This window comes from Periophthalmus magnuspinnatus, chromosome 13 (genome assembly GCF_009829125.3).
Source record: "Periophthalmus magnuspinnatus isolate fPerMag1 chromosome 13, fPerMag1.2.pri, whole genome shotgun sequence".
Taxonomy (NCBI): Eukaryota; Metazoa; Chordata; class Actinopteri; order Gobiiformes; family Gobiidae; genus Periophthalmus; species Periophthalmus magnuspinnatus.
Genome location: NC_047138.1, coordinates 2111711 through 2139649, shown reverse-complemented (window position 1 = coordinate 2139649; position 27939 = coordinate 2111711). Strand labels below are relative to the sequence as shown.

At 41.1% G+C, this 27939-nt stretch overlaps 1 protein-coding gene across 1 annotated transcript; it reads left to right on the top strand.

Moving 5' to 3' along the window:
• Positions 1-1743: 1743 nt before the first annotated feature.
• mpzl3 (myelin protein zero-like 3) lies at positions 1744-26351 on the top strand. Its single transcript, XM_033977556.2, has 6 exons — positions 1744-1975; positions 8330-8496; positions 22189-22402; positions 23555-23711; positions 24984-25053; positions 25196-26351. Exons 1-6 carry the CDS (start codon positions 1906-1908, stop codon positions 25274-25276), a joined length of 759 nt encoding a protein of 252 aa, XP_033833447.1. The 5' UTR covers positions 1744-1905; the 3' UTR covers positions 25277-26351.
• The last annotated feature ends 1588 nt before the right edge of the window (positions 26352-27939 follow it).

Here is a 27939-nt window from a genome sequence, read left to right as displayed (position 1 = left end):
GCGCAGACTCGGCGCAGACTCGGCGCAGACTCGGCGCAGACAGTGCACCAGTGGGACAGACTGAATCACTCTCTCAGTAGTGATGTATAAATGTGTGTGAATCGCTGCCTCTAACTTGATCCTCGTCTGAGTTAAACATAGAGCTAACAGAGCTAATGCTGTGTTTACATTATTATGTCATAAAATAACCAGATAAGATTATGTAAATGTTCATCTTTAAATGTGCGGATGTGACTCTCCGTCCCAAATGAAGCCCTAAAATCATCAAAGACTCAGCAGATAAAGGATTAGACCAAAGTGAGGCCTGGAATAACAAATAGTGTGTCCCATTAGAGGTAATTACATCAGAGGAGACACACAGCAGATTCAGGACAGGGACCGTGTGGTAATGGGACTAGGACGAGCAGGACGGTCCCAGCAGAGACCGAGAGGTTTACACAGGAAATAAGACCAAAGAAACACCCACGACCTTAATGAACACGGACCTGAGCTTTTTTAATAAAACTGGATTCAACACAGGCTCAGGGGGAAATACTGGACTGGAGAGAAGTCACAGAAGGAAAAAGGACAAAGCCAGGACTGGAACAAACCAAGTCCTGGTTTAATCTTGGTTTAGTCCCGCTTTAGTCCTGGTTGAGTCCTGGTTTAGTGCTGTGTTTTTGTCCTGTTTTAGTCCCATTTTAGTTCCACTTTAGTCCCAGTTTAGTCCCGGTTTAGATCTGGTTTAGTCCTGGTTTAGTCCTGGTTTTTGTGCTGGTTTCTTCCTGGTTTCATCCTGGTTTAGTCCTGGTTTAATCCTGATATGTGTGTTTTTTATGTGTGTTCACCTGCTCAGGGACTGCAGATGGAAAGTAGCAGGAGCTAAATCTGGTGCAAATCATCTTTTCCTTGTAAGATTAATGAATTTGTACATGGTCCCTGTCAAATAAAGAATAAAGAAAGAAAGAAAGTTTAGTCCTGGTTTTGTCCTGGTTTAGTCCAACTTTAGTCCAACTTTAGTCCTGCTTTAGTCCTGGTTTATATCTGGTCTCGTCCTAGTTTGGTCCTGGTTTAGTCTTGGTTTAGTCCAACTTTAGTCCTGCTTTAGTCCTGCTTTAGTCCTGCTTTAGTCTTGGTTTAGTCCATCTTTAGTTCTGCACATATAAAGGAAAAAGGACTAAACCAGTCCAGTCCTGGTTTATTCATCAGGACTAAAATGTCGGGAGGTGAAAGAGACGTGTTTATCTTATTATTTTATTTATATCTCTCACCACTGTGGATAAAAACATGAATAAAAACATGAATAAAAACATGCATTCTGGCTCACAATTGTCAATGTAATAAAAATAATAATATTACTACAGTGCAAATCCAGAAAGTCCATAATAAAGTGATTTGGTTCTATTTAGTTTCTAAATAAATTCAATTAAATTAATTTTTGTAAAACCTAAAATCACAATCTGTCAGGGCTGAACATGAAAAAAGATTTAAACAACAGAAAGTTACAAAATCAACAATGAATCAACAGAAAACAAGCAAATACATAAGTGTCCCAGGACCTGAGACCCCCCTCCTCCAAAAAAAAACAAACTATAAATACAACTGTGAAAAAGCAACAAGTCGATGAAAATAAAGTTAGAGTAAATATAAATATAAATATAAACACATGAATGATTCAGACTCCTCTTTTGACACGGCTCTCGTTCACACGGCTCTCGTTCGCAGGTCCCTCGGTCACTTCCTGATCCACCTGTTTGGCAGGTCGCACGCGCACAGGTAACGCGCAGAGAGGCAGAGGAGGCAGAGGAGTGAGAGGAGTGAGAGGAGTGAGAGAAGACGAGAATGGAAGGACAAATCCGCGCGTTTTGACGTCTCTTTGTCCTTTTTTTGACCCGGCGCCACTGACCTGAGCTGTTTCCTCTGACAATGCGTCGACTGCGCCTCTGGGACTCGGCTCTGAACAGAGTTTTACTGCTGTATTTGGCCGCGTGTGTCGGTAAGAACCAGGCCTCACACAAACACACACAAACAAACACACAAACACACACACGGCTCAGGTTTCACGTCCTACGCACGTTTTGTTTTGAGACTCACTTGAACTTCCAAACTCAAACTTTAACCCTCTTCAAATCAGAAAACTAAAGCTAAAAACCTGCGCGTAAAACCTGCGCATTGGCCCGGTCCAAAAAAGCTCCAGGACGCACGCGTGAGGAGCAGGAGCAGGTGCCATGGCAGATCTGGAGTCACACAACTGAAACACGACTGAAACACAACTGAAACACGACTGAAACACGACTGAAACACAATGTCACACAACTGAAACACTGTCAGGGCTGTGTTTTGTTGTTGTGTTTCATGGTTTCAGAGTTTACAGTTTGTCTTTGAGCTCTGAAACAGGTCAAACAAACACAGACTTTGTCCAGGGGAGTTGATATTTGCAGTTTTGGTCACGTTCAGACAAAGTTGGCGAAATTTTAGAGGTTTTTGAAGGTGTTTGGAGTTTTTTTTTGAGTTTTTTAGAGGTTTTTAGATGTTTTCAGAGGTTAGAGACGGTGCAGGAGGAAGAGGTACATAGTTCAGAATAATAATATCTCCTGTGATCTGCACGTCTGGCCCTGCCCACTTTATACAGCTGTAAAATGACACGACTCTCTGCGAACGACACGACTGTCTGCAAACGACATGACTCTGCAAACGACACGACTCTCTCTAAACGACACGACTCTCTGCAAACGACACGACTCTCTGCAAACGACACGACTCTCTCCGAACGACACGACTCTCTGCGAACGACACGACTCTCTGCGAACGACACGACTCTCTGCGAACGACACGACTCTCTCCAAGCGACACGACTCTCTCCAAGTGACACAACTCTCTCCGAACGACACGACTCTCTCCAAGCGACACGACTCTCTCCAAGTGACACGACTCTCTCCAAGCGACACGACTCTCTCCAAGCGACACGACTCTCTCCGAACGACACGACTCTCTCCGAACGACACGACTCTCTCCGAACGACACGACTCTCTGCAAACGACACGACTCTCTGCAAACGACACGACTCTCTGCGAACGACACGACTCTCTGCGAACGACACGACTCTCTGCGAACGACACGACTCTCTGCGAACGACACGACTCTCTGCAAACGACAGGTTTAGGACAAGTGGCACAGTTTATGGTCACATTTTTATACAGCACTTTTACACCTTCAGCGTCCTCAATGGAAGAACTCACACATTCATACACACATTCACACACACACCCCCACACACACATTCACACACACACACATTCACACAGACGCACTTGCCCAAAGACACAACAGCAGATTCATTTGTTCATTTGTGGGATCTGGAGTCGCACCATCGACCTGTGACTCAGTGAGTCCGACAGTTTTATCAATGATGTTTATGTGGAAAGTCACGACCTCCTGATCAGTGAACACACCTGCTACAACTGTCACCCTACTTTATAAAAATGGTAGTAGTATTAGTGTAGTCGCAGTAGTTGTAGTGGTAACAGCAGTAGTACTAGTAGTTGTAGTTGTTGTAGTTGTAGCAGTAGTAATAGTAGTTGTGGTTATCATGGGCAAGGCAGGTTTATTTGTACACAAAAAAAAAAAAATACAGTGCTTTACAGAATAAGAAATACATCATAACCACATACTGTTTTAGTCATGGTTCAGTTCTGGTTTAGTCCCGGTTCAGTCCCAGTTCAGTCCCACTTCAGTCCCGCTTTAGTCCTGCTTTAGTCCCGGTTTAGTTCCGGTTTAGTCCCGGTTTAGTCCCGGTTTAGTCCCGGTTTAGTCCCGGTTTAGTCCCGCTTCAGTCCCGCTTCAGTCCCGCTTCAGTCCCGGTTCAGTCCCGGTTCAGTCCCGGTTTAGTCCCGGTTTAGTCCCGCTTCAGTCCCGGTTCAGTCCCGGTTCAGTCCCGGTTTAGTCCCGCTTCAGTCCCGGTTCAGTCCCGGTTCAGTCCCGGTTCAGTCCCGGTTCAGTCCCGGTTCAGTCCCGGTTCAGTCCCGGTTTAGTCCCGGTTTAGTCCCGGTTTAGTCCCGGTTTAGTTCCGGTTTAGTCCCGGTTTAGTCCCGGTTTAGTTCCGGTTTAGTCCCGCTTTAGTTCCGCTTTAGTCCCGCTTTAGTCCCGGTTTAGTTCCGGTTTAGTCCCGGTTTAGTCCCGGTTTAGTCCCGCTTCAGTCCCGCTTCAGTCCCGCTTCAGTCCCGCTTCAGTCCCGCTTCAGTCCCGCTTCAGTCCCGCTTCAGTCCCGCTTCAGTCCCGCTTCAGTCCCGGTTTAGTTCCGGTTTAGTCCCGCTTTAGTCCCGCTTTAGTCCCGCTTCAGTCCCGCTTCAGTCCCGGTTCAGTCCCGGTTCAGTTCCGGTTTAGTTCCGGTTTAGTCCCGGTTTAGTCCCGCTTCAGTCCCGGTTCAGTCCCGCTTCAGTCCCGCTTCAGTCCCGGTTCAGTCCCGGTTTAGTCCCGGTTTAGTCCCGGTTCAGTCCCGGTTCAGTCCCGGTTTAGTCCCGATTTAGTCCTGGTTTAGTCCTGGTTTAGTCCCGGTTTCGTCCCGGTTTCGTCCCGGTTTCGTCCCAGTTTCGTCCCGCTTTAGTCCCGCTTTAGTCCCGCTTCAGTCCCGGTTCAGTCCCGGTTTAGTTCCGGTTTAGTTCCGGTTTAGTCCCGGTTTAGTCCCGGTTTAGTCCCGGTTTAGTCCCGCTTCAGTCCCGCTTCAGTCCCGCTTCAGTCCCGCTTCAGTCCCGCTTCAGTCCCGGTTTAGTCCCGGTTTAGTCCCGGTTTAGTCCCGATTTAGTCCCGATTTAGTCCCGGTTTAGTCCCGATTTAGTCCCGATTTAGTCCCGGTTTAGTCCCGGTTTAGTCCCGGTTTAGTCCCGGTTTAGTCCTGGTTCAGTCCTGGTTTAGTCCTGGTTTAGTCCTCCTCATGTGAGATGGTTCTTGTGGCTCATGTGGGAGATGTTCTTTGGTGCTGGTCCATGGAGAGACTTGTTCACACTGAGCTGCTTTAAAGTCTCTGAGCCACAGGAGCCACAGGAGCCACAGGAGCCACAGGACACATGTGTGAAGTACTTCCTGGTTCTAGTCCTGACCCGAGCAGCAGTGTTCTGGATGTTCTGGATGTTCTGGATGTTCTGGATGTTCTGTTCTGTGGCTCGTTTGGAGAGTCCAGTGATCAGGACGTTACAGTCGTCTAATCTACTGGACACAAATGCAGGATAAGTCTCTGAGTCTGGTTTTGACAGTTTACCTTTGATTTTTCACATGTTTTTAGATGTAAAAAGCTGCAGATGTTACTGATTTGATGTGTCTGTTAAAGTTCAAGTCTGAGTCCAGTATTACCTCTAGATTTCTCGTCTGATCTGAAGGTTTTAGAGAGAGAGAGACTGGAACGCTGACACTTTCTCCTTGTTTCTGTTGGACAAAGACTCTGACTTGAGTCTTGTCCGAGTTCCACTTGTCCATTTTCACCTGCTGCAGCACAAACACACCTTTTTACTGATATAACGTCACTACATGTACAAAGTTTAAGGGATTCCACTCTCACTTGTGCGTCTTTAAATCGATGTAAAGTGTCTTCTCTCATTCCCTGCACTGGACTGAAACACTGAAGACGCCTCAGAGTGAAACGATCCCGTCCGGTCAGTCAAACGGGGACGAGTCTAAATGAACTGTCTGCTCCTGGAGGGAAAACACACACACTGGGACCACTTTATTACCTATTTGTGTCGTCAAGCTCCAGCCCCACTCCAGGGTTAGTGTTATGCAAACGCAGTTATTACGCTCTGATTATATAGTCAAATTCAGTTTGTGCCTTTAGGTCACGACAAGTAACACACACACACACACACACACACACACACACACACACACACACACACACACACACACACAGCCTTAAACGTACACAGCTCTATGCAAATGTAACCTTATGTTTATTGACAGGAATCTTATCTAATCTATTATTAATAATGAAGAAGTCGCCTGTCGTTTTGTCTCTTCTCAGTGTCAAGCTCAGACAGATTTAAAGACGTGTTGCGTTCGGAGACAGTCGGCCAGAAAAAAAACAATAGGACGCAGATAAATCGTTAATGCAACATAATTTATTGAAGTGCAGTTGAAAATGTTCACTTCAGTTTGATTTTATTCATACAGAACATTTAAATACAACTTCAGCGGCTCGAAGTGCTGCACATAAAACGTCTAAACAAAACAAATACACAGATAACACGATAAATAAATCATAAAACGCAATAAAACGCCAGTAAAACACAAATAAAACACCTGGATATTGTGTTTAGCTTGAGTTAAATGCCAGGGAGAAGAGGCGGCGTTTCAATCTAGTGACAAAAATAGATATTAGACTTATATTTTCTGTATTTCATCATCGCAGCGGCAGAATTTAAATTATAATCCATAAATGTGCTGAAACGTGTCTGTAAATGTGTTTGAGGTTCACATGTCGAACAAACTAAACGACAAGCTAAACGTTTTATAGTTTAGATGCTGCAAATTGCCGTTTTTTTCAGTGTTTTTTAGTACGTTTTTATAGATAATATTCAAATTTTGCATCTCCACCAGACAAATGTAGACAAAATCCCACGTCTAAGTTGTTTTAATGTAGATTTAAAGCCGTTTTCTCTCCTGAACGCAGTGTGTTTGGAGTTTTATGATGATTTATGAGGTATAAGATGTAAGATGGGACTCTATAGCTTATGTAAATGTCTTTGTTTTCTTCCTGGCGCAGACTTTTCCAGCTTGAATTTGTCATTTTCTTTTCCGTGCGTCGTTGCAGGCTGCAGTCTCTCCCTCTCTGTCCCTCCGTCTCTTTACGTTTGCCTCTTTCATATTTGCTGTGGACGTTGAACTCTCTCGATGTCAGACGGCGAGAGCGTTCACGAGACGCTTACAGAATCAGAAATGGCGTTGGAGACGGTCGGGGGGGGCACGGTGGCGCTGAGGGCGTTTGACAGACACACGAGTAGCTCTGGACTGTCAGATACAGAGAGACTGGAATAGACGTGTGTGTGTGTGTGTGTGTGTGTCAGGAGAACACGCTGACGCTGCATTTCCACGTGCAGCACTTTGCTCCAGGACAAAACACAAAACAACAGACGTATTTATAGTTTTGGTAACGTGATTATTAAAAGAGTTTGATCATTGCTCGTGTTGATGGTTTAATTAACTTGTTATGGAAGTGAACCTTTATTTTGTGCTGAAATAAAGTCTGAATCTGATAAATTTACTTGTGTTTTATCCCTGGTGCATCCTGGGACACATGTATAGAGACTTACAAAGCAGAGTTACAACTTAATGATGAAAAAGATGATGTTTAATTGCACTAATGCCTGAAAAACTCAACGAAATCCAACCATAATCATACAGTTCATTGTATATTGTGTTTAAGTAAATTAAGTGCTGTATTGGGATGTAGTAATACTTAAGTTTAGATATTTATACTGTATTTCCTGAACTATTAGTGTCACTTTTAGTTTGTCCAGAGGTGCGACTTATACTCAGACGCGACTTATATGTAAAATGATTCAAATCTATAATGTCACATCTCGAGTTGGTGGATTTATTCAGAAGTGACACCGAGGATGAAGAATTCAGTGGATTTATTGATTTGGAGTGAGATCCAGAGTAAACTTGTTGTTTTTTCTGCTTTATTTATCTGATTAACTGTTAATATCTTACGTTAACAAACCAGACACGTGTTCAGTTCTGTCTGTGCTTCATGGAGCTGAATAAATATAAATGTGTTACGTTAGCGTGATGTACTGATATTCAGCCTGTTGGTCCACATTTTATTATTATTATTACAACTTGACTTTAAAGAGAAAATGTCTGTTCTTGGTCACTACTTCCTGTTAGCGTCACTACTTCCTGTTAGCGTCACTACTTCCTGTTAGCGTCACTACTTCCTGTTAGCGTCACTACTTCCTGTTAGCGTCACTACTTCCTGTTAGCGTCACTACTTCCTGTTAGCGTCACTACTTCCTGTCCAATTTTGTCTCTATGTTTTAGCAGAATCTCCCAAAAATAATCCTGTTCATAGATACTGTTGTTCTCTATTTTATTCTTATTATTATAACTTGTCTTTAAAGATAAAATGTCTGTTCTTGGTCTGGGATTTTGTAAAATAAATTTCCCCAAAAATGCGACTTACATATGTTTTTTTCTTCATTATTATGCGTTTTTTCACTGAGCGACACACTTCTTATCATCACTATCACAGGTTTTCATTATATATTCTTAATTTCATGCACTTTTCCTCTTCGTTCTTAATGTATTTCCTGTAATCTAATCTTTATTTACTTCCTCACCTTTCCCCCGCTTGTTGCAGTGCCCGGTTTGGTTCGCTCCATCACAGTGAACACCCCCGCGGAGCTCCACGCCTCTAAAGGAGACACCGTCACGCTCTCCTGCACCTTCACCTCCACCAGCTCCCCCACCAGCAAGATGTCCGTGGACTGGTCCTACAGGCCTCAGAGCGGAGGACCACCACAAACTGTGAGTAACTGCGCCTCTAGTGTCGAAAAATGTGAGCGTTTGACAGATTTGCACGAGGAATTGTTGGAGAGGAGAGGCTGAGGTGGCTGCTGGTAGTGCTGCAGCTGTGGATGAGAGGGTGTAGCAGGTTGTGGTTGGCTGATAGTGACAGGAACAAGTTTTTTTTACATCAAATTCACCTCCAACTTCTCACAAAATGGACGTAACTCCGGCTAAATCAGACGTTGGAGCGATATTTGTGTCGTCCTCCATCGTAGATAAACACCAGCCTGACTTTGTGTCCAGGACGTCTTAATTCAAATTACAAATCAATAAATAAATCGCCACAGTTTAAGCGGATCGTTCGCCGGGGCATTTCTCTCCACAAGACAAAAGCAACGACGACGAGGAGATAAAACGAAGCATTAATATTACGCAGACAGAGCGACTGAATCGATTTTTATCTGGTTAGATTATGGACGCTGCTTTCCAAGTGTTTATTAAGAATGTTAGATTAAATTTGCAGGTTTTTGTTCATATTTTGGCTCAGTGTTGTGCACCAGCTGCTGCTTCTGTCAGCGGAGGGTCTATATTTGGGGCTGTTTAAGCGTGACACTTGACAGGCTTCAGAGCGGAGTGAACACTGCGCTCAAAGATTTACATGTTTTGCTTGTTTTCCTGCAGCTAACAGCATTTATTTGAGGTTTCTCTGGGTGGAAAAGTCACCAGAAAACCTAGAAATAGCACGTTTTCATGTCTCATATGTATAAAAAAACCAAACGTAGCCATGTTCGTGTTGTCGATCGATGCGTCACGTGTGTAACTCGGGTGTGCCGCTTGTGTAATCTCGTGTGACATTCTTTTATTTTGAGTCACCGCTACAACTGATACTAACACAAACTAACTCAGATAAGTCCATTTCCTACTATTTCTCGAACTAAACGACTTGGGAAAACGTCAAACTGAGATTTTGCTGATTAGATTTGCAGTTTATGTTGTAGTTTCTGTTCAAAGTTCACATTTCAAACGTTTTTTTAGTCGAGGAGAGTTGATAAAAATACACAAATAGGCCAACGAACTCAAACAAATAGAAGAATTGCGTGTATTTCAGAACATATTTGTGCAGATTGTGTGCAGAGCAAGTATATTTTGGAAATGACGATACTTTTTTGTAGTTGCGTCCACACAAATTGCGACTTTGATTCATCCTGGAACACTAATTTTTGTGTTTATTTCTTTCTTTTTGAATCAGGAATGTAAAAAAAGTAAATATATATGTGGTTCTTCCCTGTATTTAATCTGACAGACACAAATACTTGATCTTCTCCTGCAAACGTCACTATTAATGTTGCGTTTCTTAACTTTACTACTGTCCCCGTGCATTAGCGAGCGTCCATTTCTGCTTTAATGTTCTCCATCGGCCTTTGGTTTGGTGCTTTTAGAGACTTGACCATAGAGTCCACTCCCGGTCAGTTGGTCTAATGCCCTTTCCTCTGCGGCCTCATCGCGGTCTTGTACTAAAACGTGAAATCGTATCCACCGCGTCCCCCAACGCCACTCATTGGCCTCAACCTCTTCAGCGTCTGGTTCGAGTTTCACCGACCGTTCCGACCGAGAGCCACCACATAATTCGAGCTCCTCCATCTCCTCCTGAAGGTCTCCACCCGACGGGTCAGCGTAATCGTGTTTGGACCAGAGGAATCCATCCTGTGGTGCAGCTGTTTGAGCTTCACTTTAGAGGCACTCAGGCTTAAGTGGGAGATAATGTTTGTGGCTCCTCACGTTCTCCAGTGTGGAGGGGGAGTCGTTAAGATGGGACGGAGTGGAGGAGGAGAGGGAGGAGGAGGAGGAGAGGGAGGAGGAGAGGGAGGAGAGAGGAGGAGGAGGAGAGGGAGGAGGAGGAGAGAGTGAGGAAAGGAGGAAAGAGCAAGGAGAGAGTGAGGAGAGGAGGAGGGAGTGAGGAGAGGAGGAGGGAGCGAGGAGAGGAGGAGGGAGCGAGGAGAGGAGGAGGAGGAGGAGAAGGAGAGAGTGAGGAAAGGAGGAAAGAGCAAGGAGAGGGTGAGGAGGAAGAGGACAGAGTGAGGAGGAGAGAGTGAGGAAAGGAGGAAAGACCAAGGAGAGAGTGAGGAGAGAGGAGGAAAGAGCAAGGAGGGAGTGAGGAGGAAGAGGACAGAGTGAGGAGGAGAGAGCGAGGAGGAGAGGAAAGAGTCAGGAGAGAGGAGGAGGAGGAGGAGAAGGAGAGAGTGAGGAAAGGAGGAAAGAGCGAGGAGGGAGAGGAGGAGGAGGAGAGAGTGAGGAGAGGAGGAGGGAACGAGGAGAGGAGGAGGAGGAAGAGAACAGATTGAGGAGGAGGAGAGAGCGAGGAGGAGAGGAAAGAGTCAGGGGAGGAGGAGAGAGCAAGGAGGAGAGAGTGAGGAGAGGAGGAGGAGAAAAGGGGAAGAAGAGTGGAGGAGGAAGAGAGAGCCAGGAGAGGAGGAGGAGGTGGACGGAAGTATAGAAGGGGAAAGGGGAAGAAGAGAGATGGAGAAGAGGAGGAAGATGAGGGAGGGGTGGTGGAGGAGAGGAGTAAAAGGGTATAGGAGGAAGAGTGGAGGAGAGGATGAAAAGGGCGTGAGAAGTGGAGGAGTGGCTAGAAGAGAGAATGGGAGGAGAGGGGGAAGATGAAGGGAGTGGTGGAGAAGGAAAAGAGCATGAGAAGAGAAGTGGAGCAGGAGTGGAGGAAGAGAGAATGGGAGTAGGAGAGGGCGGAGGTGGAGGAGTGGAGGAGTGAAGGAAAGGAGTATGGGAGGAGGAAAAGGAGAGGGGGAGCGGTAGATGAAGAGGCGTGGGAAGGAGTGTACATGTCAGTTTTCACATGTGTGTGTTTGAGGCGTGTCACCTCCAACTGAAGACACGTCCTGTTTGTCCCTGGATCAAAGAGACAAGCCCTGGTTTTTGTGTCGTTTATTACGACAAACAAAAGCATCAGATGTTTTAACGGTTTTAAAGTAAAGCAGAATGTAGTAACAATAGAGCAGTACTTTTTCACACAGGTATCATTACAGTTACTATTTAGTACTACTACATAAACCTGGACTTTATCAGGTCTAATTTAGAACTGAACCAGGTCTGAAATCAAACTGAATCAGGTCTGAAATCAAACTGAATCGGGTCTAAAATCAAACTAAATCAGGTCTAAAATCAAACTAAATCAGGTCTTAAATCAGGTCTAAAATCAAACTAAATCGGGTCTAAAATCAAACTAAACCGGGTCTAAAATCAAACTAAATCAGGTCTAAAATCAGGTCTAAAATCAAACTAAACCGGGTCTAAAATCAAACTAAATCAGGTCTAAAATCAAACTAAATCAGGTCTAAAATCAAACTAAATCAGGTCTAAAATCAAACTAAATCAGGTCTAAAATCAAACTAAATCAGGTCTAAAATCAAACTAAATCAGGTCTTAAATCAGGTCTAAAATCAAACTGAACCGGGTCTAAAATCAAACTAAATCAGGTCTGAAATCAAACTAAATCGGGTCTAAAATCAAACTAAATCAGGTCTAAAATCAAACTAAATCAGGTCTTAAATCAGGTCTAAAATCAAACTAAATCGGGTCTAAAATCAAACTAAACCGGGTCTAAAATCAAACTAAATCAGGTCTAAAATCAGGTCTAAAATCAAACTAAACCGGGTCTAAAATCAAACTAAATCAGGTCTAAAATCAAACTAAATCAGGTCTAAAATCAAACTAAATCAGGTCTAAAATCAAACTAAATCAGGTCTAAAATCAAACTAAATCAGGTCTAAAATCAAACTAAATCAGGTCTTAAATCAGGTCTAAAATCAAACTAAACCGGGTCTAAAATCAAACTAAATCAGGTCTAAAATCAAACTAAATCAGGTCTAAAATCAAACTAAATCAGGTCTAAAATCAAACTAAATCAGGTCTGAAATCAAACTAAATCAGGTCTAAAATCAAACTAAATCAGGTCTGAAATCAAACTAAACCGGGTCTAAAATCAAACTAAATCAGGTCTAAAATCAAACTAAATCAGGTCTAAAATCAGGTCTAAAATCAAACTAAACCGGGTCTAAAATCAAACTAAATCAGGTCTAAAATCAAACTAAATCAGGTCTTAAATCAGGTCTAAAATCAAACTAAACCGGGTCTAAAATCAAACTAAATCAGGTCTAAAATCAAACTAAATCAGGTCTAAAATCAAACTAAATCAGGTCTAAAATCAAACTAAATCAGGTCTAAAATCAAACTAAATCAGGTCTAAAATCAAACTAAATCAGGTCTTAAATCAGGTCTAAACCAAATCAAACTAAACCAGGTCTAAAATGGTCGTAACTTCTTCTTTCCTCTATTATTCATTAGTTCATTATCGCAGTGAAATATTTCTCTATAAATCAAACGTTTCCAGTAGGATTCTTCTCATCTTTATTTGTGTTCAATTCCATTAGCCGCGGTGGCTCTGTTGGCTCGTGTGGCTCTGTTGGCTCGTGTGGCTCTGTTGGCTCGTGTGCTCCGGGCTGTAGATCAGTGGGAAAGTCCATGATTTAACAGGTGGAAGGCGCTGTCAGGATATAATATTGCAGCCAAAGCGTTATGTGGATGTGTGGATTTGCTGCAGTGCCTCAGTTGCATAATTACCTCCATCGTCCACATCCAAATGAATTTTCGAGCTTTTCAGAGCTCGTCAGTGGAGAAGATGAGAGCGGGAGTCAAATGTCAGGGGCCCTCACTGTGTAATTGCACATTTTGGCAGTTGAATGTTGAAGAACGAGCATAAAAAGAACGTTTTGACCTTCAGATTCAAAAGGACCAAAGAAGTTGTGTTTATTTCGTCTGTTCTTATCTATACGAGTCCTAATCCTGCTCTTCAACTTGGATCTGTCATTTTAAAGGACATAGAAATCAAAGTATGTTCTAAAACTCAAAACTCGCCTCAAACCAGAGATGGACCAATGTGGTTTTTTATGTTTGACACAGAATCTGAATCCAGAGGAACCATAAACTCTGCAGATAAGTTTGGACTGATGTTTAGGGATGATTTAGACCACATGTCAAACTCAAGGCCTGTGGGCCAAATGCGGCCCGCCACGTCATTTTATGTGGCCCGTGACGAGGTAAATTAAAAGGTGTGACTGTCTTAAAATATCAGTTTATCAGGAGATACACAATTACACAGTCATTTTTTTCAGATCCATGCAATATTTGTAACTTGAATAAGTATACAAAAACTTTAAAAATGAACAAGATTAAAAAGTAGCTGCATTTATTTGACGTTACATTTGGTTACATTTACACTGTCTTAAATTATATCTGGTCCTTTGAGAGCAGCCATTTTATTGATGTGGCCACTGGTGAAAATGAGTTTTAGATTTAGCCCCTGATTTAGATTATTTTCCCCATATTATATAATTTGCGTTTACTACAAACTCCTTTACTATCATGTTTTTCTACAAAGCGGATAAGAGAGCTGTGTATTCTAGTTTTACACAGTGTCCTCTTCAGGCCCCAAAAACATCAAGCTCTTCAGATTTAAGACGTAAATCTGATAATCTGAGAAAAGTTCACGTATCGGCTCTGTATATGGACTCGATCTACTTCAAACACTGTCCTACGCTACTCATTTATCACTAAAATTCTCTTTACGTTTCCTATAATGTTGCAAAATGTGAATAAAACTAAATTTCAGGTCATTTTCCTTGTGATTTAGAAATTGTCCTCTGTAGTTTTATTGACTTTGTTGAGTTCTCTGCAGGTGCCCATCGGCCTATAACATTTTTGATTCATTCACAAAAGATAAAAGTCTCATATTTCTATTAATTACAACATTCGATTTTTGTCTTTGTGGCTCCAAAATGTCAAAATGTTGCACCATTCTGCTAATACCATCCCAACAATGGCCTTTCCCCACTTCTGTCTCACTTTTAGGACACAGTTCATCCCTTTAAGACTCTGTAACTAAACTGTTGTTGGGGAGAAAAGCTTGATGCATTTAGTTAAAAAAAACAAAAAAAAACAAGTTCTGTATTGAAGTCTGACCTCCATCTGAACCGTCAGCTGGAAACAAACTATTTCTCAAAACTCAAGGCTCCAGCCCTAAACACAACAGAACTGTTCAAACATGGGACGAGCCGATCAAAAGAACAGACGGGTTTAAGAGTCACAACAGCGAAACTACCAAAACGGTCAATCAGGTCTAAAATCAAACTAAATCAGGTCTAAAATCAAACTGAATCAGGTCTAAAATCAAAATGAATCAGGTCTAAAATAAAACTAAATCAGGTCTAAAATGAAACTGAACCGGGTCTAAAATCAAACAAAATCAGGTCTAAAATCAAACTGAATCGCGTCTAAAATCAAACTGAACCGAACCGGGTCTAAAATCAAACTGAACCGGGTCTAAAATCAAACAAAATCAGGTCTAAAATCAAACTGAACCAGGTCTAAAATCAAACAAAATCAGGTCTAAAATCAAACTGAACCAGGTCTAAAATCAAACAAAATCGGGTCTAAAATCAAACAAAATCGGGTCTAAAATCAAACTAAATCAGGTCTAAAATCAAACTAAATCAGGTCTAAAATCAAACTGAATCAGGTCTAAAATCAAACTAAATCAGGTCTAAAATCAAACTAAATCAGGTCTAAAATCAAACTAAATCAGGTCTAAAATCAAACTGAATCGCGTCTAAAATCAAACTGATTTTAGACCCGGTTCGGTTCAGTTTGATTTTAGACCTGGTTCAGTTTGATTTTAGACCCGGTTCGGTTCAAACTGAACCAGGTCTAAAATCAAACTGAACCAGGTCTAAAATCAAACTGAACCAGGTCTAAAATCAAACAAAATCAGGTCTAAAATCAAACTGAACCGGGTCTAAAATCGTGTGAAATTCCCCTGTAGTAACGAGCTGTTAAACGCACAGAGACTCTCACTATTTTGACTAAATGTAAAGACTTTTCTAAACTCAAAGGAGCAGTGCATCTCCGTCAGGTCTGAGAATGGAGAGATTATGTAAGAGCAAAACGCATGAAGACAAACGTAAATGTCCGTCATGTCGACACAAAGACAACTGAGAAATTTATCACATGTACAACATCTGACTGAATCATTTCACTTCTCTAATTCACTCATCAGGTTAAAGGTGAGGAACTGTGGAAACATGTAAAACTAAACAAAAAAGCAGAAATGAAACCTGACTCACATGCAGAAAAGTGCTAAAGTGTGACCCAGTGCACGGAGTGTGACCCCAAACGTCAGCCTTTCAACAACATGTATTCTTTATATTTCTGTTTATATTTCTTTGTTGTTTTTTCTTTTTGTATCATGTTTTTTCCTCAAATGACTGAAAACCACATTATTTCTGTAATTCCCCCAAAAATATAGGAGCTTAAAAACAAAAATGAAGTCGTCCTCAAAGCAGCGATTTACAAAATTATCTTTAGTTTTACTTTTACAAAATTGGATCGTGAGAAACAGGTGCCGTCATGTACGAGACGTGTCACCTGACCACGCCCTTCAACACAAAGAACCACAGAGAAACAAACGAGACGGAGGAATAATGAAGCCAGGACATCGTTTTACACCTGGACTCGAGCTAAAACGAGGACACGGGGTCTTCTGAGCAGAACCAGACCTGCAGCATTAAAAGTTTGTCTCCTTTTATTCCATTATTTACATCCAAACATGATTGTAACAGCATTTTTCCCAGTCCTGTTCCCAATTTATACATAACGATGCTCCGATATGTCAGAAGTTGGCACCGAGTCTGGAGTAGCTCTGACCCACGTGATGAAACTACGAGGTTTGTCAAAAACGTGAACACACTTTGGGTTATTTCTGCCCAGCGCTGCTTTGTATAATTTTATTTGTAGGTTTTTTTTCTCCGTCACTGGAGGAAAACGTCAGGAAAGTTCAGTCGTTCACTTATTTTCATGTGACTCAAAAGAGCTCGACCTGGTCCTCCCGTCCACAAGCACAGCCCTGAACATCGACACATTTATTTATTTGATTTATTTATTTATTTTAATTAGGACGGTGCATATTAATCAACATGTCAACAAACAGCATCAATGTAAATATGTCGGAATTAGCACAATAGCGAGTTTACGTCTGTTGTCCTAAGGCAGGTCAGAAACGGAAAACATTTAGAGCAGGAGTCTCAAACTCGCGGCCCGGGGGGTAATTGCGGCCCGCGAGACAATATTTTGTGGCCCACAGCGTGTAGAATGTCACGTGTCACTCGCGCTGTGTACTCCCGTCACAAAACATTCAACAAATAACGACGTATATCCATAAAATCCTCAAGAATTGGCGTATTTCCTCATGCGTGTTGAAAACGGCAATGACTTTTGAGAAGATTTTAAGTTGGTTTTTTTTGTGGAATACCTGATACGGCCCAGACTCTGCCTCCTGCGGCCCCCGGATAATTGGAGTTTGCGACCCCTGATTTAGAGAAACGCACAGATGAGACAAAAGTGCACATAGACACGACAACAAGTGAACCACAACAGACCGTTCTCTGAGTTTAAGACGCCACAAGAAGAAGAGAACCTGTGTGTGTTTGATTATTTTTCATGTTTCAGAGTCTTGTTCTTGAAGGTTGAAAAGTTCCACAGTTCCTGAAACACGGGCAGGTCGTGTGTCCCATGACCGTGATCCTCTGATGGACGTCACTGTTTGGACAAATTCGGTCCCGCGTCTCTGTTTGTCACAGTCTCCTCTGGTCGATGCTCTCGTGTTCACTCGCTCAGTCGTTTTTTTTACTTGGAAAATTCATTAATGGCGGAGGAGCGAGTCCATTTAAAACTTTAAAAATAAGGCAAGCGTCCGTAAATACCGGATAACTTTCAATGAAGAACAACTCCAGAGACGATGGAGAGAAGAGATGTGTGTGGTCAGAGGAAGGACAAAGGGACAGAGGACAGACGATGAGCAAGGTTTAACTGAACAGCGCCACCATCTTGTTAAATTTGCATTCATCTGGGACATGGACAAACTGAACTGAACACAATGATGCGTCAAAGTAAACTGCTGGATTTGCCTCGACTTTTTAAACTTGTCAATCATTTCTGTATTTATTATTTATTCAAGTTACAAATATTGCATATGCATTTGTAAAGATCTCCTGATAAAACATTTTAAGACCATCTTAACTTTTAATTTAGCCTGTCGAGGGCCACATAAAAGGACGCGGAGGGCCACATTTGGCTCGCGGGCCTTGAGTTTGACACACAGTTAAAGTTTCTCTGCAGGTTGTTTTGTGGCGATAATTATTTAAGAAGTACGATAAAGAATAAACAAAAGGGAGAAAGTGGGACAGAAATGTATCTGATCCTTTGTCTTTATGTAAAAACGTGAAATTCTCAAATGACTGTGACACTTTATGGACGGAACAACAAGCAGTAATATCGTTTATCGTGACAAAAAGGCTCTACAATAATCATTCGCGGCACTTTTTATATAATCGCCAACAAAGATAATCGCCGTTGTGTCTCCAGAATTTGCAGAAAAACCTACTTCTTCCTGTAGATCGCTGTGTTTTTCACTCATAACAAAGTCGTTTAAACACGGAACCTTTAATCGTTAACCGTGATAAGTTAGACCGTGATAATCGTGACGCCAAACTTGAATATCGTCCATATCTAGACTTCACCTTCTACGATTACACAACAGCCTTTTAGTCGTTTTCTCGGGCTGAACTGCTTTAAAACGTCGCGAGGAATCAGTGCGTCTCTTTTCACTTTTGGCGTCTCTGATTTATCCTCTGACTCTCGGCCTCCCCGTGTTGCCGCCTCAGCTCCGCAAACCCCTCAAATGTTCAACTGCGGATGAATAATGGCGTATTAGGAGACGGTTTTATCTCGCCGGGCCGACCCATCGCTCACGGCCCTGTGGTTATAAAGCCATAAAGCAGCAGCGATTGTTGAAGTGATTCTGTGTTTGCCCTGTAGTTTATTGGACGTCTGTTCGCAGATATGGATGTTGACATTGTACTCTGCGTGTAAAGCTTTAGGCAGTAAATGAGACGAGCGTTTTACATAATCTGGTTCAAACGGCGTCGTGCACGTGCGGGGGGAGACTGTAGAGTTTGTAATGGCGCGTTTTGTGGAGTTTCAGGCATTGCTAATCGCTTTTGGCTGTTTTCCATCGTGAATTCTAACGTTTTCGGCGAATGTTTAGACTCTGGAGGAAGAGAAATTTGTGTAAAAACAAAATACGATACATCTAAAAAGGTGGATTTTCTCGTATCGTCCAGGTTTACCTTGTAACGTAAAAGCACGAAGCGCATTTGTTGAGCAGCGTTACACTTTTATAACACATTTTATTATCGCTTTTGAGAATAAATCTGTAAATCGGCGCAGTCGGTCTTTGATTGTTGACGTGTTTTCAGTGAGTTTAGTCTCGATCGTTTGGCTTTGATTTCAATAATAAAGTGATTTTAATTTTAACAGATTTTTGACTGAAATTTGACAGTGAGTTTTAAAATTTGAAGTGAGTTTTTAAAGCGGTTGGTTTCACGTGACGTAACATTAGAAACTCTAAAAAGGATTGAGTAAAGGATAATTTTGGATGAAAGTTTGTATTCTGTGAAAACATAACTCTCCAAAATCTTCTGAGAGACATAATGCAGCATTTACAACTAGAAAAAGAGCTTTTTTTTTTTATACTGTTTGTCAGATTTGATTGTTTTACTAATATATAAATGTTGGGACAGTCCTCATGTTTAGATTTGTATGTGCTTGTATAAATAAATATAGTATATAATTAACTTTATTCTTTTAATAATTGTGCAGGTATTTAGTTTAGTTCTGTTGTTCTTATTTTTTTTCTTCCTCCTTTTGTACTTTTGATTTATAAATGTCCAGGACTTACCAGGACTTACTGTGGTACTTTGTAGATACTTGACTGGTGATTACTGTGGTAGTTACTATGGTACTTCTGGTGGTACTTATACTGGTACTTATACTGATACATACTGCATTACTAATAGTGATACTTTGTGGTACATACAGCAGTACTTATAGTGGTACAGAAGTGATACTTGCACTAATAAGTACTGGTACTAGTACTGTACTTACTGCAGTATGTCGTATTAAGTGAATATGTTTTTATGAGGCAGATGAATCTTTATTTCATTATAAGTTCATAGAAAATACACAAGACAAAACTGTGAAAACACAAACACTTTATGATGACAAATTTCACATTAAAACAACAACAGACTGAAAAGAAATGTACAATAAAAGCAAATAAATGATACATTTCAAATGAACATGACAGTGATACAAACTGGAACTATCAATACTTTAACTGGTATTTTAAAGACAGACATTATGGTACTGGCACTAAGAAGTACAAGTACCATCTATAGTACTTACTGTAGTATATGCACTGGTAAGTACTGGTACTTTCCGCTGTTTGTACCAGTAAGTATTGAAGTAGTTAACAGAGATGGGACTGTATTATTCACTCACTTCTTCTCTTCTTTACATTTATTCTATGTTTTTGTCTGTAAAACCCCTCACCACACACTTTATACACTTTTCTCACACAGGCGTTAACATTTTCTCACATTTCTCTCTCGTTTAAACTCTCTCAAAGTTCAAACCTTCGTAGGCGTCTTTGTCGGGGAGAAAACCCACATACTCTGTAAAAAATGTAAAATTGCACTAAAAAAAACACGAAAGGTGAACTGCGATACAGCGAGGGACAACTGCACTGAATATAAAAACTATTAGAAGAAAGAAGTCGTTGACGTATTACCCAGTTCCTTTACAGTCTAAGGGTGGAGCGTTCATAAACTTGATTTAAATGGACGTTTTCATATTAAGCTTAATTGGTTCGTCGTTTAATCTCGAGTCCACTTGACAAATGTTGCAACAGCGAAAAAAAAAAAAACATCTGAAGTTTTTAACAAGAATCGATAAATTGTCCTCGCTGCGCGTTGAGATCATCGAGATCTTTTACAGCCGATTCTGTAAGAGCGTCCTAACGTCTCGCGTCGCTCAAATGGCCCCGAGTGAAACGCAGTTAAGAAGAAACATGGCAGGACACGGACCTCCTGCATCAACCGCACCAAATGTGTTTTACTACAAAGATCTCATTTCATTTATACCGTTTAAACGAGCACCGTGTAACTTTCTGGAGCGCGCAGTGTTTGTTTTTCGAGTTACTTTTGGCATTTTACTGTGTGCGTCTAAGTAAAGTTATAGTTCACTTTTAAATAATAAGATTCTTCACCTTTCTAAATAACATTTTCTTGCTGAATGCCGGCGCTTATGTGATTCTGAACAATCAAATGAAAAGTGAAATGTTTGTCGTGTCCACGTCGGTGTCGGTGGGTTCTTCAGTGACTCATCTTTCCTAAAGGCTCCATCGATTCACAGCAGTTTGCTCCTCGTCAGACGTCCGTTTGTTGCTTCTGTTGGTGTCGCCTGGATAAAAGGGAGAATAGTTAAATCATCAAAAGCACCACAATTCAATATGTTTTTTGCGTTTTAATTCTGTTTCGTGATGATCGTAAATGTATTTATCTGTTGTCGGACTCCCCTCTGGTTCGAGCGACGAGTTAAAGACGCAGGTTTTATTACTAAAGATGAATAGAAATGATGCCTTTAGACGTCATTTATCCCCCATCTGTAACTCTATCCTCAGACCCAAAGCAAACAAAGAGACAAAGAGAACAGGGATGATAATGAGTATAAAAGCAACAATTAAGAGTTGTTAAGTATGATTCAGGCACAGTGCTCACTTAGTAAAGCTCAACAGACCTCAGCCTACAAACAGAAACTGTAAACAAAAGCTCTTTACAGTTTTGGTGTCGTTTAGCGCCACCTTCAGACCGATATAAGGCAGTGTCCAGCAGTAATCTGACCAGAACCGAAGAAGCGGCTTGGACGAGCAGCAAAACATCTTCACTCTTACAAGTTTTGGCCGCTATTAATAATTGACTGTCTTTGTCGATTTGTTTATTGTACAGCAGGTTTTGCAAAGCCACACTCGTATTACCAATTCTTACTTTCTCAGAACATTTTCAGTTTCTGTTCAGGAGAAATAACAAGTTACGCCGAGTCATTTTCGTCTGCGATACTCCCGAACTCGCTGCCCTTTCTGCTGCGGCTGACATTCTCTCTGGGGCAAAAATAAAAGGCCTTACATTTGAATGTTATGAATCTTATATAAGCCGCGAGTGTGTGAATGCGTCACTGCGACTCTGCATAATTTAATACTCTGTGCCCCGACTCCAGACTTCATCACACCCTGCGCCGATGAAGTGGGTCGTCTGAATTACTGACCATGGAGTAAGAACATTGCATCGTCTGGCCTTGTTTTTTTTCAGTTTGTAAGAAACTTGGATCTGCGCTGCGTTGAAACGGCGCCAAGTAGAAATATTGTTCAGAGGTTGGATGATGAGATTGCAATGAATTAAATGGTAAAAACTAGACTGAGATATTGAAATTATATATTTTTCCTTGATTAAGTTTGATCTGGCTGGAAATGAGGCAACAAATTCCACAAGTTTTCCACTCGACCTTCTATTTCAAGGCTCAGCAAAGCACATTTTCTTACTTATTCTCGATTTTAAACATCAAGACTAAACCAGGACTAGAACTGGACCAGACTGGGCTCAAACCAGCAAACCAGGACGACTTTGGTGTCGGACAAATGGAAACGAATGGGATCATCTTTTAACAAACTTTTCTTTCTCTCCTCTGCAGTTTTTCCACTTCTCTTCGCGGACGTTCCCACCCTCGCAGGGGCAGTTCAGCGGGCGTATAAAGTGGAAGGGGAGCCCGGCGCGCGGTGACGCCTCCATCGCTCTCATTAACGCCACGCTGAACGATAATGGGACTTATACGTGCTCTGTCAGAAACCCCCCCGACGTCCACGGCGCCCCCACGTCTCACTCTGTGCTCACAGTGACGCCGAAAGGTACAGAACGCACACAAACAAACACACGCACAAACACACACATCCTAAAGCCCTGTGTCAGCGGAGTCGGTCACTCAGCTGAATTTAATTACTTTGACACACAAACCTTTGCACAACGGGTTCACGTTTGTGGAGTCAGGACGCTCAAATGTCAATACTGAGGAAAATACTTGATGTATATTTTGATCCCACAGACAATACTCTGAAATATTCAAAATGACAGTAGCCTACGCTCTTTAATATCACTGAGTCTTATACAGAGTGGTCCAAAAGTCACTGACACGTTTAAATCTTCAGTCGCTCCTGTAATTCTTAAGTTAAACTCACCAAATTTTAACTGAACCTTCCCAGATTTTTGGTGATATATACGGTTATAATTTTTCACTTACACTTGAACTTATCACGACTTAAACTAGAGGAAGTAAAAATGTTTTTAAGTGTCCACCATTTTGTGTTTGTCCCTGAACAGCTCGATCCAACACATTTTGCGTCACATTTAAATCATTTCCGGCTCTTATGTCTCTTATTTGATCCTGGATATTCTGTTTTAAGTCGTTTATCGTCTGAGGTTTATTCACAAACACTTTTTCTTTAAGATCGACCCACAGGAAGAAATCAGGACTAGTCAGGTCTGTGGAGATACTACCCCGTCTTTAAATCACACTTACTCTTTTTAATGGCGTTTAGTATCTGGGTTGTCATTAATCATTTTTAATCTTCTTAAGGTAAATATTTTGGTATAAACTGTAACTATTCTGGTTTTATTTATCACCTTCACAGCAAACACTGATGAATTTATAGATTAACGACAGCCCTGGAAAAGTTAGAGAATGTCCTGTTACTGCTGTCCCAAGCTGTAATAAATGTTTTTTAGTAAGACAAAGGTGTTTCCCAGGAGTTAATAAGATCTGCCTTTATTAGTCCCACAGTGGGGAAATTCCAGTATTGCACCACACAGTAAAAGAACAGAAGGAAAATGGTACATGCAATAAAACAGGATAATAGTTACCTAAGCTTAAAGTAATAAAAAAAATACACTTAAAAAAAAAAAGTCTATTACATGTATTTCAAACGTTCTTGCAGTGTATCGTCGTCACTTTGTGATGCAGCTGTAGTCGACTTGTTTAACACATCTCTGACTCTTCTCCTCAGCTCCGAGCATTCGATTTTCCGACGTGACTCTTCTGCTGGCGTTCATCCTCCTCCCCTCCGCTCTCCTCACCTTCTTTCTGATTGGCCGGATCCTCTGTCCCAAGAAGCTGCGTAGCCAATCGAAATCCTTCAGATCACCCATCGAGGTCACGGAGGGGTGAGTGGATTTATTCAACCAATCACAGCTCCCGAGTCTCCTGGGGCCAATCATCTGCACCACAGGCTTTGACTCTCAAACATCAGATCTATATTATGATGCTAATTTAATGACATTTATGGGGAAAGTAAAATTTGATTTGTGAGGCTTGTTGTGCACAGTGGCGTTAACACATTTGCAATTAAATTACCTCAGTGCCGTTTGCAGGGTCCCCTCTGGGGCAAAGAGACTCGTGGAACTTTGATATTTCTGAAATTACTGTGATTGTAATTAATCTGGCAGCTGTAATTGAACCAAATCTGACTGAAAAATGCCATTTCAAATGACGATTATCACATTTCTAAAGACCTCATACACTTTAATTTTTAAAGTGTATGAGGTCTTTAGAAATGTGATAATTGTCAGTTCATATTTCAGTCGAGCGAGTCAGTCAGTCAGTCAGTCAGTCAGTCAGTCAGTCAGTCAGTCAGTCAGTCAGTCAGTCAGTCAGTCAGTCAGTCAGTCAGTCAGTCAGTCAGTCAGTCCCTACCTACCTACCTACCTACCTACCTACCTACCTACCTACCCACCCACCCACCCACCCTCTCAAACCACCTAAAATCTGACCCTCACTTTGTTCAGAGGAGTGTCTTTGACATGTACATCAGACTGTGGTCCTGAGCAGCTCTTAAACCTGCACAACTGAGGGTTTTACATGACAATGATTTCATTAAACTGGTCACACAATAGAAAACTGAGGATTTCATGGTCAGATTGTCAACACAAAATGTGACACTCTTGTAATCATTTTTATGGGCAATTAAACTGTTGTAGAGGTTCACTCTCATTTTTAGTTAGTAGTACACACAACAATGATCTTAAAAACTAAATAAAACACCCAGTTTATGTCCTCTTAGTGTTTGGTTTTATATATTTTACAATGCTAACACTCTTACATTTCCCATGATTTACGTCATATCCGAAATAAAACGTCAAGATTTAACCCACAAAGGCGTCAATTTAAACCAAACGAGTCTCAAAGGGCAGAAGATGTACAGCATGTCATAAAGTATTTATTTAGGCAAAAACATAACTTAAAACTTTAATTGGGAAAGCAAGATGTGCATCCATAACCAAAACTCAAGCTGAAATTATGGCGATACGAAAAACGACTTAGCTATTTACAGAGTAGCTGAACAATTATAGATTTCTTCACTTTCTTTGTGTATGAATTGTGCTTTTCAAATAAACTTGCCTAAGCGTTTCTAATGAGTGATTGTTCTGTGCCTTCAGAGAGGAGTACCCCCAGACCCCCGCAGGAGCGTCAGTGAGGAAGGCCACGTGCTGCGAGCTCTGCTTCATGGTACGGTTCATAAATAAGTGAGAAACACTTGTCTACAGATCCATTTCACATGTCCCGGACGCTGACGGGACTTGAACGTTTATGAAATATTTATCCGGCTCGAGTTTTTCTGTGTCTCTGATCATGTGACTTTGTCGTTTAGGATCCTGATGAAGAGGAGTATTATTTTAACCTAAAAAAGAGGCCGTCTGCGGAGGAAGAGTACGCAGAGTCCAAGTGCTAGAGAACCCTGCTGGTCAAAGAGTGCAACTACAACTTCAGACCTTTTCATAATGCACTGTGTAACTTTCTAGTAGTTGTGATTGTGTCGCAGTACGGCATTACAGAAGAAAGACAAATTACAGGTCTGATCTGTGGAGAGGTGTGTGAAGTCCCTGAGCATATTTTTGTTTTGTAGAACATTTAATAAAAAGTTGTTTATTTGCCGCTAGAACATTTAAATTATGCATTTCTGGGTTAATATTTCCCCCCGAGCTACTGCAAATGTTTTGAATAAACGTCATTTTGGTTTATTTAAAGGTCTGTATTGCTGTATGTTGTTTCCTCATCAAAAACATACTAATTTTCTTCTCTCAAATAGAAAACACTCTGTTCCACCTTGTGATGTCATCATGTGGTAATACAGGAGGTGCTCCGCTGTGTTTTTAAACTCCACACGCCTTCATTTCTAGAATCATTTGGATAATTTCAGCTCAGGAATTGACACTTATCTCTACAGAACTAAAAGTAAAAGGAGCTGTTAACTTGAAAACTACCACTTGATGACATCACAAGGTGGAATGGAGCATTTTGAGCTGTAGAAGATTACTCAAACGTGTGAGAATGAGACAAAACACAACTCCAGGTCTGTTTTTGAGGAGGAAACAACATTGTAATGTGATTTAAAGCTACAAAAATCTACTTTGTCTTAATATAAGACATTTAAGACGCACTAGGTATCATTTTTTTTTGCTAGTAGCTTGTTTTTGCATCTCGTATCGAAATGAGCACTAATGTGTATTTAAATCATGATCATTTCTGTTGCACTGTGTCTGAATGTCATTTTGTGAAGGACGTTTCTTAATTTATTGCCGACGCTGTTAAGTAATGGTACATTTCTGTTGTATATCTTGTATGAATATATTATAAAAATCTATAATTGTTCAGCTACTCTGTAAATAGCAAAGTCGTTTTTCGTATCGCCATAATTTCAGCCGCTCCTTTTACAGTTTGAGTTTTGGTTATGGATGCATGGCTTGCTTTCCCAATTAAAGTTTTAAGTTATGTTTTTGCCTAAATAAATACTTTATGACATGCTGTACATCTTCTGCCCTTTGAGACTCGTTTGGGTAAATGGAAATGGTTGTCAAATATTTAAATGGACGCCTTTGTGGGTTAAATCTGGACGTTGTATAAGATTTATTCTGGATACGACGTAAATCATGGGAAAATTTGAGGTGTTAGTGTTTAGTTTTATATATTTTTACAATCCAAAGAGGACATAAATTGGGTGTTTTATTTAGTTTTTAAGATCGTTGTTTGAATTTTTGTGTGTACTACTATCTAAAAATGAAAGTGAACCTCTACAACAGTTTAATTGCCCATAAAAATGATTACAAGAGTGTCACATTTAAGCATTTTGTGTTGACAATCTGAGCAAACAACCACGAAATCCTTAATTTTCTATCGTTACCATTGTGTGACCAGTTTTATGAAACCATTCTCATGTAAAACCCTCAGTTGTGCAGGTTTAAGAGCTGCTCAGGACCACAGTCTGCTGTACATCTCAAAGACACTAAACACTCCTCTGAACAAAGTGAGGTTCAGATTTTAGCCAGAGAAAAGACAAATGGTTTGAGAGAAGAGTTACGAGTTAAAGAAGCTATTTGCGCTAGGAAAGACGAGGAAAGACGAGGAAAGACGAGGACAGGCAGGAATGGCGGCCTCAGACATCATCTGCAGACCCAAAGCAAACAAAGAAACAAAGAACAACACAGCGAGTCAGGCAGATATAAGGCAGTGTCAAACTTTAAACTGATCAGAACTGAAGAAGCCAAACGTCTTAACTCTAGCTGGCAGATTTAACTTTTATCCAGATTAAAAAAAGCTCTTTTCATTAGTGTTTTCGTCGCATAGTTTGAACTGAAATTCCTTCAAAAATGTTCAGATTTTACGATTATGTTTTGACACTGCTTAGTACTACTTTTATATTTCTGACCTTTCCTAGTCGTGCCAAAGAAAACAAAACAGTTCCAGGAAAAGACGGTGACACTCCTGCAATCATTTTTATGGGCAATTATTTCAGCGGATGAACGCCCCGTGGAGAGAGCGGGCGCTCGTGTCTCGCTGACTTTGATTCTTAATGAGTTTATCTAAATCTGCATGTCCATTGTTTCAGTTTTGTCTCTCCATCCAAACATTTATGAAACAAACTTTTGATCTGAGCTGCAGAAGAATCGATCTCAGACTGAACGTTGGTCTCCACCTCAAGCCCAAAGCAGATTTCTGAGTTTAATTTAGTCTAACCATGCCTCAAGTAAAAGTACACATACTAAAGCAAAAAATACTCACATAGAAGTACAGTACATGAAAATATCTACTTACAGTTTTAGTAGAAGTAAAACCTGGGGAGGTGTTCTGAGCGGAGGACGCCTCAGGGAAGACCCAGGACACGATGGGCTGGACTGGGAACGCCTTGGGGTCCCACCGGAGGAACTGGAGGACGTGTCTGGGGTGAGGGAAGTCTGGGAGTCCCTGTTAAGAGAAAGAGAAAGAGGAATAAAATGGATGGATGGAAAAGTAAGTCCCCCGTGTAAAAATGTACTTAGAGAGTAAAAAGTAAAAGTATTTCACAGATTTTGTGTCTAATAAAGCTTCAAATGTGGTGATTTTAAGAAAGATTTGTCT